The 12,412-nt window shown below is 33.8% G+C and overlaps 1 protein-coding gene across 1 annotated transcript in view; it reads left to right on the forward strand.

Moving 5' to 3' along the window:
• Positions 1-12,412, forward strand: part of LRRIQ1 (leucine rich repeats and IQ motif containing 1) — a 116,687-nt gene that overhangs the window by 64,144 nt on the left and 40,131 nt on the right. The window contains exons 19-23 of the mRNA XM_065669733.1: positions 1,489-1,578; positions 2,245-2,369; positions 3,639-3,734; positions 4,078-4,163; positions 12,179-12,280. Of these exons, the coding sequence (XP_065525805.1) occupies positions 1,489-1,578; positions 2,245-2,369; positions 3,639-3,734; positions 4,078-4,163; positions 12,179-12,280 (499 nt within the window). The remainder of the gene's footprint in view (positions 1-1,488; positions 1,579-2,244; positions 2,370-3,638; positions 3,735-4,077; positions 4,164-12,178; positions 12,281-12,412) is intronic.

Here is a 12,412-nt window from a genome sequence, read left to right on the forward strand (position 1 = left end):
GGTATGGTAAAAAGAATAATGTTATATGTTTATCATTAATTGAAATGGTAGGAAGGGGAAGAGTCATAAAGGGACATTAACAGTTAATCATGAGAGCATAGAGTTTATCCAGATTTATTAAATGAAAGAATGAAAACCAAAACATACCATAATCAAAGAACAGGGAGTTCAGAAACAAGGAAACAAAGATGTAAGAATAAATCCCTTTGAAGATATGAAAATAAAATCAAAATTTATTGAAAATTTATTTTGAACAGTTAGGTCTGAATGGAAGGTGAAGAATAATACTGGTTAACCATTACCTTATAATAAAAAAGAGTGGTCTTAGAGTTACTGAATTATGTGACCACTACCTGAAGTAACCTTTTCAAATAGCCGGAATATGATCCTTTTGCCTCTCAGAATTTCAAAGGGTTTGAAGACTTTCTTCTTCACCAGTCTAAGGCTGTGCAAAGTCCTGTTTATGCAAACTAAATAGAAAGGTATCCAAAGTTAAGATAATTTCACAGGGTCAGAAATCATGCAATCTTAAATACTCTATGAATGGGAGAAACACAATCCAGTTTTATGAATTAGACATTTGCAAAAGAATGAACCCCAGGCTCTTTGCTGCTGAAGTAAGAACAGACTGAGTGACCGAGCCCTGTGTAAGTGAAGCCAAATTCTTCAGCAGTAACTTACTATGTAGGAGTAATTTATTTCTCTCACTTATCAGAATACAGTGAAAGAACAGATGGTCAAAAAAACCTCAAGGACTTCTAAGAAAAATAAGTCATATGCAGGTTGAGTTTGAAATAATATCTAAATTTTGCTTTTATGAAAGAAAACTGAATTCTGCCTTGAAGTGCTAGAGACACAAGTTAGCACCTAATCTTGTCACCCTTCTTCATTCCAAGCTATTATTTTAGTTCGCAAATTATTCCATAACATCAAAAATAAAACTGATTCATTGAAGGAATAAGTACATATAGCATTCACCTTTTTTTAACACCAGGTTTCAATGAAAATTGTTCACTGATTCAACTCAACAAAAACAAGTTTGACAGGATCAGGCGCCTACATCTGGATATAAAATACTAGTCGAAAACAGTGAACAAAGCTGTTCACGTTCTTTAGACCTTTAGATACCTTAGGTCTGTATTTATTCGGCCTTTGTATGGCAGTCTTTTTTAATAACTTGGGTTTATTAACAATATTGGGATAAAATAAGAATTTGAGACAGAAAGGATGCATATTCTCTAACAAATGGAATACCCCCCAAAAAAATCTCCACAGCTCACAAATACTATTAATCTGAGTTTTAAAAAATGAAGTACAATACAGATCTCCAAAGGTGTTTTAAGTGTGATTACTCTGCAGGTGGCAGCTCTGATGTACGACCTGAAAACACTTGGAACAGTGAGTAAGACAATTTAACAGACTTTGAAAAAGCTATCAAAAGTAAACTGATTTTATCAGTGCACTCTTTAACTTTACTCATTCATGCAGGCTGCATTAGAGAAGGAATGGCTAACTCTAGATTCCACCCGTTTCCCTTCAAAAACACTCCTGCTCTCGAACCAGCTGTACTGGCCAAAGGTAACATGTCACAGAAACTTCTTACTCTTCAGTCTTTATTCATTCCTTAAGGATATGCTATTCTGGGGTGATTAATACGACAATCTATTGACTTGAAAAACACAATTACTTTTAGAAGTCTCAGACTTCCTCCTCATCTCCAGATGCAATTTTTCTTTAAGGTTTTCTTTCATTTGATTATTTTTTTCTTTATTTTGGATCTGTTTCAACACTTCACAGTAGCAGAAAAAAAGATGATGTACTTCATCTGTACATTTGGCAGTGGATTAAATATTGCTAGTTGACACACTGAAAAAACTAAGATCTGCATTATATGACAACAGCTGACTGTTTTCAGAACAGCTAAAGGTCATTAAACTATAATGTCTGCTAGTTATTTGACAAACTTTGAAGTTTTAGCTTTTTGTTTTGGTAGAGCTTTCTCTTCTTGTTACAAGCTTGGTAATACTAATGTTTTATTTCCTACAATTAAAAGAAAGGACTCCGATAAAAGTATAATTCATTATATTTTGGGAATGAGTCCCCAAATGTAAGGTCTAATGGATATATCACTGTTAAGAATCCTTTCTGTTATGGTAACAGATTCTGCAAAGCATGGTGCAGGTTTACCTGCACATTTTAAACAGGAATCATTAACTGAATTATTTTTCTCCTTCTCTTGCTTAGAAGTATTCTAGGCCTTCACATTCCAGTGAATATTCAAATGGTTCACCACTGTCACCACAAGAAGTTGGGCAGTGCATTAGCAGCCCACATTCATACTTAGCAGAAAATAGTCGCTTTCATAGCAGGTAAGTTAATTTTTTTTTTTCTTTATATTTAGTTCATTTGTATTTGACAAAAATCAAAATGAGGAAAACTTGAGGCTGTTTTCTGATGCTTTTGCTACATTTGGTTTATATATTACTGGAGTTAAAAAAATTGGGGCATCCCAAGTGCAAATACAGGCTGGAAGGAGAATGGATTGAGAGCAGCCCTGAAGAGAAAGAGTTAGTGCATTGGTTGATGAGAAGATCAACGCTACCTGGCAATGTGTGATTGCAGCCCAGAAAGCCAACTGTATGCTGGCTGCAGCAAAACGAGCGTGACCAGGCCCCCAACACCACAGGGATGTGGACCTACTCAGCTGGATCTAGAGGAAGACCACAAAAGTGGTCAGAGGGCCAAAGCACCTCTCCCGTGAAGACAAGCTGAGAGAGTTGGGGTTCTTCAGGCTGGAGAAAAGAGGGATCCAGGGAGACCTTATAACAGCCTTCCAGTACCTGAAAGGACCTACTAGAAATCTGCAGAGGGACTTTTTACATGAACATGTAGTAACAGGGTAAGGGGTAATGACTTTAAAGTGAAAGAGGGGAGGTTTAGATTAGGTATTAGGAAGAAATTCTTCGCTATGGGAATGGTGAGGCACTGGAGCAGTTTTCCCCAAGAAGTTGTGGCTGCCCCATCCCTGGAATTGTTCAAGGCCAGGTTGGATGGGGCTTTGAGCAACCTGGTCTAGTGAAAGGTGTCCCTGCCCATGGCACGGGTGGTTGGAATATGTGATCCTTAAGGTCCTTTTCAACACAAACCATTCTATGATTCCAAAATGTATTAACTTGTTAAAATCAAATATATCAATTCAGTTGTTGTTATTCATTGACTATCAGAATTAAGAATTTAAGAATATATGTACATATTTTTATTTATCTAGGTTTGACTTTAAATCATAAAACTTATATTTTTTCACATATATCATAACATAGATGTTGAAATAGAGATTTGTAAGGCTAGATAAAGATTAAAAGGGATTTCTTACACAGCTGCATTCTTTTGGAGAGAAAGGACTGAAATATGCTCCAAGTAATTGAAATGTAAACATTTCAAATTGATGGCAGACTTTTATTACTCTCCAAGATAAAGCCTTCCTGGAGTATTAAAATAGATTTTTTTGTATTATTTCCAAGGTCCAAAAGTGCTTTTAAAAGGCACAAACAACTTGTAGAATAATAAAGACTGCAAAATAGTCACCCAAGAGCCTTGTTTACCTACCTTTCAGTACCACTCTTTTACTTTGTTTTTAGGTCAGGGAAGGGAGCAATGTCACAGCTCTCTGACTGGAAGGAAAAAAAGATATTTTCATTCATGTCTCAAAAAGAAGAGAAAATTTCAGAAGAATGGTATGTTAAGCTATTTTGCTTACAGAGTGACTTTCAAGAATATACACAGTACAGTTGGCTTTTGTTGCTTGCCTTTTCTAAGTTCCACTTTTCAAGAATCTCTATTGTATACCAAAGCAAAAATTATTGTAATTACTTTTACAAGTGTGTGAGAGCAGCTTAATAAGTTGCAATAATGTAATGTTAAATATTGCAGCTATCTGTGTAATTCAGAAAGTTTCATACCGTGCATAACAAGTACTATATGCACTTGTATTCTTTTTGAAAGTGTATTATACAATAATATGCAGCTGGTGTAACATAATACATGTGAAATGCTTAGTAAGTTATTATCTTCCCCTAGGGGTTTTAAGGATATTTCTACTGCACAGCTAATGCTGAAGAGGGCCCGTAAAATGAAGCCTAAAAAGTATAGTAATAAGAATTTAGGTAAGTAACAGTTCAAGAAAAGGTTCTATTAATGTAATTTTTCTGTAGTTAAATCTCAGAATAGTTCTCTCTTTTAAAAGTTTGCTTGCACAATGTTAAACATTAATTTGAATAAAGGTGGATTCAGTACAAACTACTCAGTTTAAATCCATTTGTTCCAGTGATAAGAAACATCCACTGGATTTTAAAGTTGAATATCTGACAGCTATGCTAAACAGATTTTTTTGTTTGTTTGTTCATGTATCTCTTTTTCAGTTGTGAAATTTATATTTCTGCATTTTGTGGGTTTTATGCTTTCCTCTTGTGGGAATTGCAGGTTAGAAATGTTGACCTATGCAAGAACTATTTATGAAAATGATAGCTTAATAAATATGAAATGAAATAATATTTTTTGTATTAAATATTCACTGTGGATATAATGTGTATCCAGCTCCTCTGTAATTGTCTTCTTGTTCCTCTCAGATGCTTCTTGTGCCAATGAACATTTTCTAGAACCATGTTAGGGTGATATGGTAATGCAAATGTTAACGGAATATGTTGATAAAAATAGTAATAAAATACTGCTAGTATGAAAAATATTCAAATATATAAGAACATGGTTGACAATAAGACCTAACTCTAAATGGTGTTTGGAAAATGTACTTTTATTTAGATTTAATAAATGTAAATCGGGGAGAGTAAGGGGGAGAAAGAGATGTAATCAGAAAACCATGCTTTATTGTTATTGAAAGTTAAAAAATGCGTAAGAGGTAAAAGTTACTATATTTAAATCTTCATGGCTTCTCATGGTGCCCTAATATATTACCTAAAAAAAAAAAAAGTAGTAAATACCTGGTGTGCAGCTGAGGTTTTTACATATGTTCCATTTGGTGCCCTCTGCATTATATTTTAACGAAAAACATATTAGGTTATATCATCTTTTCCCCATATGCTGTCTGGTTTATGTTAGTGGTAATTAATCCAGTCATAAATGTCTGATTGAGCGTATCAAATTTTCTATCTTGTTTTTGTTGTAGTTCTAATGGTTTTTTTGGATATGTTTGTATTCACTTTGTTCAGATTATTCATTATGGTATATGGATGTTGAGCTTTTTAATGTATTGCTTGGAATATTCTCAAAGTATATTACCAGTTTTAAAATAATTAACAAAACTTTTGCACAATTATTTTACAGGTTCAAGTTTTCTCGACACCACCTCATACAGAATGTTTTTGTCTTTTTGACTTACCTCAAGTACAAAATAGAGTTTTCTGACAGTCATTAAAATCATGGTCTTTTTCTTCAGCTATACAGAAAGCATAATTTCTAGAACCAAGAAATATAACTGAAAATACTGCATAATCAATTTTCAGTACAAAGATTATCAAGCCAACTATTCTTGCTCATACAGCACACTGGTTAGTGTGGACCAAGTATACCATTATCAATTAGAAAAGTATTTTTATCTTAAACTTATATTAAAACTCAGTTGTTGCACTAAAAAATTATCCTGATCCAATATTCACCATGTGGGAAGAATCTCCATGTATATAATTATGTTTTATACCAACTACCTCCTTTGAAATGGTGGGAGCAAGTCAGGGTCTTGTCGAGGGTCTGGTTGAACAGAGCAACTTTACAGCATTTAAATTACGGTAGCTATACCTTATCCTGAGGCTGGCCATCTCCAGATCAGGAAACTGTAACCAGATCCATTAGGCTGCCAGTGTCTTTCTTGAATCTACATGTGGTACAGCTCATGCTAGAATACTTGCAGCAATTCCAGTATAACTAGAGTTCAGAATCTTAGGCCATTGTTGTCAGTTTAACCCTACTGAAGAAGGAATTCTAGAAGAGACTTTATTCCTTTTAATATTTAAAAGCAGAAATTAATCTGAATAAGTAGATGACAACATTGTCTTTTAATGTTTCTATACCTATTAGCATCCTACCACATTCACCTCCTCTGAAATGAGCTTCTTGTATCTTGTACTTATTGAAGTTTGAGCAACTTGGTCTAGTAGAAGGAATCCCTGCCTGTGGCAAGGGAGTTGGAACTAGATGATCTTTAAGGTCCCTTACAACCCTAATCATTCTATGATTCTATGATAAGCAGCATATGAAATATTACAGGATTTGTTTTTAGTATTATTATTTCTGTTCTTTTGAATTTCCACGTACTCAGTGTAATTGCAACTGTTTTATTTTTAGCTTTCTGATTTAAAATAGTTGAATGTATGCTACCTACAATAAAATAGTTAGTGATAAGTGATAAGATAGATAAGTGTCAGTGATAAGGATTGCTATGCACTAGAAATTAAGTAGCCAGCATCCTCCTGAAAGAGTGAATTAAAAGGTGTAAAAAAGCAATTATCCATGTTATATCCCTTTACTACACATCAGTAGTGACTGATAACTACAGTAGTAACTGCAGTAACTACAATTTAAGCTCTGGCAAAAAGCAAAGCAACAGCATCTCTAAAGGTTCTAGATACAAATAAATTATAAGCTATTAACAAATATACTGATAGCCTTTATGCTAAGATTTCAGCATCATCTCAAACATCTTTTATGTACTATTGATCATTCTGTGGTACTGATCTTTTTAGTTGCAGGTAATGATAAGGTGCTGATGGTTTTTGTAGGAACAAATGGCTTGTCAGAGGATGCTGTCTGCTTCCATATGCTATCAAATTCCTTTGCCTTAGGCCCGAGATTCACAAGTTCAAAGTGTTAAATGAGCTTCCATTCAAAGAGTTTTACAGTTGGTCTTTAATATAGTCAAGACATCTGCTGAATCGGAACTTGTACTGGACAGTCATGAATAGCTTCGATTCTTAACATTCTCAGGTGTGGGAATTTCTTCTTTAATTTTCCATCTAAAACTTTTGCCTCCTTCCAGCACAACTGGTTAAATATAGAAGCCCACATCTGAGTTAGTCATGTGCATTCTTTTGTGTAAAGAAATAGACACCTTAAATGCTATAAATTTCCTCCTAAATCATAATTCAAAACCAGGCTGCTTGCATCTCACTGTAAAATCGCTTACAAATCTCCATTGCCTAGACAGAAAACCTAAAGTGACTGGCTGAAGTAGAGTTAAACTGTAGATATGTAGAAGAAACTGAGAAGTATCTTACCTCATATGTCTGGCCATATACCTTCTCAGTAGTGAAAAAAAATATGGAAAATACTAGCAAGTGCACTGAATGCTATGGTTTGTATTACAAGGAAGAGCTTAAAGTAGCATAACCTTATAATAGGGAGTGATTCAGGCAATGCTTATATTGCAAATAGACCAGTCCCACCAAATAATGGCCTTAAGGGCTGTTATGTGCTAATCCACTACAGTTATGTATGCTTGTTTATGTAGTTAAATAAAGTTGTGGCCTTTATTTTAACCATACCAAATGTAGGCTGTGTCTGCTTCAACTATTTTACTCTGCAGTAAGATAATACAAAAAGTGTGGGCAAGAAACCAGAAATATTGCAGCCAAGTAAAATGGATATAATGTCAGAAATATTCTTGTTTATCATGGCTGCAGAAAATTCTGTAGAAATTCTAATTCAAAATCTAAGTACAGCAGACATTAACACACCTCACTGTGCTTAAAACTTAAGCATAGTGACTCAAAACAATCCTAACTTCCTAAAGATATCTTGGCACAACAGTGCAGAGTTTCTTGATTAACTTTTAATTTCCTTGATTCTGTGGATTTTATATTAACGTCTGAAAGTTAACTTCTTCTTTTAAGATGGCTGGAATAATTGTCTTGCTTTCAGCTTGTCTCTCCTACACTGCTGTACTACTTGTTTAACTGTTTCCTGTCCAAAGGAAAACTTGCCAGTAACTAACAGCATGAAATGTTAATTCTTGCTGCCACATAGGTGTTTAAAAAAATTAAAAAAAATAAATAAAAATGGAGCTGGAGTGGGCCTTGACTCCTAAATCCAGAAAACAATGGCATTGGTATTTCACAGAGGTCAACAAATACTTTCAGTTGTATTATAGAATTTAAGAGAGCAATGCAAAGCTAATTATATAAAAAAAAGCAAACAAACCCCAAAACCAAACAGCAAAGAATCCAACATACCCCCTCAAAACCCACAACCCCATAACAGATGATCTGACTATACAACACTAATTTGTTGAATTAACAATAGTTGGAATAAAAATGTGGGGGATGTTATTCCTTGTTGCGCCTTACATCAATAACCATCGATCTATATTTCCTTAGCAGCAGAAAGAAAGCTGCTTCTGTTGCTGTGTATTTCATGTAGCAGTATCATCTGCGAACTCCAGCCATGGATGAGTTGAAGTCCTAATTGCTGTTCAGTTATAGAACAAAATATGGTCTTCCTTCCAAATGAAAAATTTGAAATTTGAAAATTGAAATATCTTCTAGATAAGTATCTGTCACTCTGTGCTACTTTGATTTGTCAACTCTCTAAAGTTGACGCAGACATGTTTATGTTTTTTCTAATTGCAGATATTGCACAACAATAATTATTGATATTTAATTTGTTTTCAGTTTTCCATATTATCAAGAAGTTATTTAGTAAATGTGCCAAATCAGGCAGTAACTATTCCTTCCATATTGTTTATATGACATTTCTTGTGTTTGTCCAACTTATCTTCTATAGTTGGAGTCAGCCAAGCAACGTGCATTAAATTACCTCCCTGGTTCCTAGACTGCCAGCACAGATCACTGTCTAGTAAGCCACATTTAAATGAGTATGCCAGAATCCAGGAAGATATTTGTATGATTTTGAACTGCTGGACTCTTTCACAGTTCTCTGTGTGAAATCGAAAACATTTGATTGCTTGTCATCAAAGCATACATGCAGTTCATTTCCCTAGCTCAGAGACTGAAAAGCACTAGTATTATAAACTGTGTGATATTGCCTACATTTGGAACTAGATAAAGGAAAGGACTCATTTTTAATAACAAAAGAGCTGTAGGCAGTGGTTGAGGTGATCCAGGTAGGTACAAATTCAAGTAGTCTGGCACTGTGGTAAATCCCTGTAGTTCTTTTGCAAAGACTTAAAGATAAATCTTCTGATAGAAATCTCTTAGAACAGTTTCTATAATTTCCCTGTCTTCCTATTCCATGGACCTTCTTTACTGCTTGTATCTTTACACACACATAAATGTTTGAAAAATCTAGGTGTACACCAATAGCTTCATGTAACTTCACCTAAAAGTCCTTGGTGCAGTTTAACTTTGGACTAGTTGGAGTTTTCACAAAATTTGGTGGAAGGCTGGATTAAGGAAATACGATATTTTAAAAATATTTTGGAAATATTTTAGTAGACCCACACAGGAAAAGAAGTGTGTAATTTCAGAAATTATTTTAAGTTAATCAAAAATAGTTTGGAAAGCCTCAATTGCACTTTGTTGAAATTTTAATTTTTTTTTTTCACTTTGCTTTTGGTCTTCTATTGAAGGAAAACACTGACTTTGTAACTACTATAAAGCTAGTTATATAGTACATATAGTAACCAGTATATAATAGAAGTTAGAAGTCCTTTTATTAATACTATTGTATCAACACTGAACGCTGCATGTTGGAAAAATTGCAATTAGAAAAAAATTTGCTCTGAACGTTTTTTGTCCATGTATAGTACATGTATGGCTATGTATTTCACCACTGTAGAAAATACAGTAATAATTCATACTTTATTTAAAATATTTTTTATAACTTCTATTACCTAAAATTTCAGGGAGAACTTTTAAAATATAATGTATTACTACTCAATATTATTTTGGCCCAAATCTTACCATGATCTAGTGCCTCCAACATTTGCTACCCTTAAGAACACTAGGTTGTTACAAATTTATTTTTGAGCTGGGAGGCATGGCAGTATAGGCCTACTTCATCCATCTGTGCAAAGAGAAAATATCTACAGACCTGGTAATCCAGTTTGTGAATAAAGTGATCCGATTATCAGAATTATTCTTTTAATCTGCCTTTAAAACTAATGGAACGAATCATTATTTATTGTGATTCTTAGGTTGTTTCATTGAATTTACAAATTGCGCGGTAAAAGATGTTAAAATTACTTTAAATCTGATATTCTCTGGGTTAATCTGGAATAATCATTTTACAACAAGATGAGAGATGTTCTACTAGATGGTTTGAAGTAAGAAAGAATAAGGTATCTCTGATTCTGTTTTGGGAAGTAGGCATGGCCTAAATTATTCCCAACTGTGTTTTCCATGATTCCTTCGTTAGTCAGGTTTGCTGCTTTGTACTTTGCTACTTCGCTTAGCACCATTAAGAACATTCTGTCAACCAAATGCTGCTGCAGTGTTGGCTGACCAAGGATACCGTAACAGTTTGATGTGTCAATGCATTAACTCTTAAAAGTATCCACACCTATTAAAGTTCTTCACTGGGCTTGTTGTCTTACTTGTGTCAAGACAGCATTTTCTGAAAAAAAGTGGACTTCCTAGTATGCCTTTATGTACCATTAGTTTATAACTGAAACATCTACTGCAAATACAGAGGTCTATTCAAAAAACAACTTCGTAAATTGGGGTTAAACTGTGTAAGAAATTGCCCATTGACTTAGCAGGGCATTAGTATCCTTTATTTCCAAAGATAAGGAAACAGCGAAAAAGCTACTTACTTTGCTGCAGTATTATAGATACTCCTACAAACTTTTTCAATAAACACCAGCCAGGCCTTGTAAAAAACTCGAAGTGTCAGATATAAATAGCCATGTAAATTTATTCTGCCTGAATGCTTTTTGAGTTTTTAAATTTCCTCTCTTTTCCTGCTCTATCTCTTCTGGCAATGGCTCCAATATTCATTTCTGTTACAGTTATGCTCTTTGTGGAAATTTAGATTATTCCCTTGCCGTATGTACTTTCTTGCTATGTTCTGTTGCTGTTTTCCTTCTTTAGTTTTATTAGTGTCTACCCTTTTCTGACACTTTGTAGTCACCTCTGTAGACAAACTTCTGCCTCATTGTTTCTCAGATATTCCTGAGAGTGTATTTGTCTGCTTTTGCTATTGTCTTCTTCTTTTAACCACGAGAAACATATTTCTTTGATTTTTCCTTTGGCTTTCCATTATTCATAATATGCTCAGTGCCATAGCTTCACAATCATATGTATACTTTTGCTCATCATTATGTATCTGGTTTTGTTTCTACATTCTTCTAAATCCTTTTGTTTTTTTTCTTTTTTTTTTTTTTAATAAATGGCTGGTTTATTCTGTGCTGTGCGTAAAATTTTCACATTCTTTCTAACCTACTGTTTCCCTTAAACTCCTATATTTCTTCTATGTCAAGCAAATAATTCTCCTTTCACATCACAAATAATGCATGAAAATCACCTTTCCTGACTTGTGTGATTTCACATTAGTTTAACTTTTGTTAATTAAACTTTGTATTTTTTCCAGTTTAGTAATATGTATTATCTAGATTTATACACAGTTCTGTGCTCATCTTTGCTTCTTTGCGGAATTTTTGAAATAACAGTTATGAAACTAATTAAGAATTCATACAGTGGCATATAGATGAGTCTATAGACTTTTGAGTATTTTTTTATTTCGGTAAGGATGGCACATGCAAGAAGATTAGTTTATTATCTGCAAGTTTAGCCTCAAAAAATAATCTGCCTCTTGTTGACATTTTTTTAGGTGTAAATGACTTGATTTATACTGCTGAATAATTCTGAACCACAGCTTTTAGATACAGTGCTTGGCATATATTATGTCAATATTTCTGCTTTAATTTCAAGATTTGAAAGCATACTTTTAAAAATATTTTCTGGAAATATATGCTTTAGAATTTAATTTGGAGATGAGCTAGCTAAAATATCAACGGTGTTAAAATCCTGTGAAATAGTGACTTTGATTCTCAGTTGCACATGTTGCTTTATTTTAGAAAGTGTAATCCTTTGTGAATATAAAACCTACTTTTAAAAGTATTTTCATTTATTAAGTGGCTAAAAGGTGCAAAACTGCTTGAAGGAATGAATGAGCCAGGTCTGACCTTTGATTTTAACTTGTTCTTGTCATCTAGACCCAGCTGTGAGACTGGCGTTGTTCAAAAACAATGAAAATAAACATCTCCATGTGAAACCACTGAGGAAGACACAGCCTATAAATGCTAGTTATTTTGAAGGTATGAACAAGTATTTTGCTTTATCTCTATGCATATAAGCATTTATATCTTGTAATGTGTTTTAAGCAAGCCTATTTGAAATGTAAAACGTTATGCAAAAATAGAAGTCAAGAGTTTAATGTCCTTATCTGT

Source organism: Lathamus discolor, chromosome 1, assembly GCF_037157495.1.
Source record: "Lathamus discolor isolate bLatDis1 chromosome 1, bLatDis1.hap1, whole genome shotgun sequence".
Lineage (NCBI taxonomy): Eukaryota > Metazoa > Chordata > Aves > Psittaciformes > Psittacidae > Lathamus > Lathamus discolor.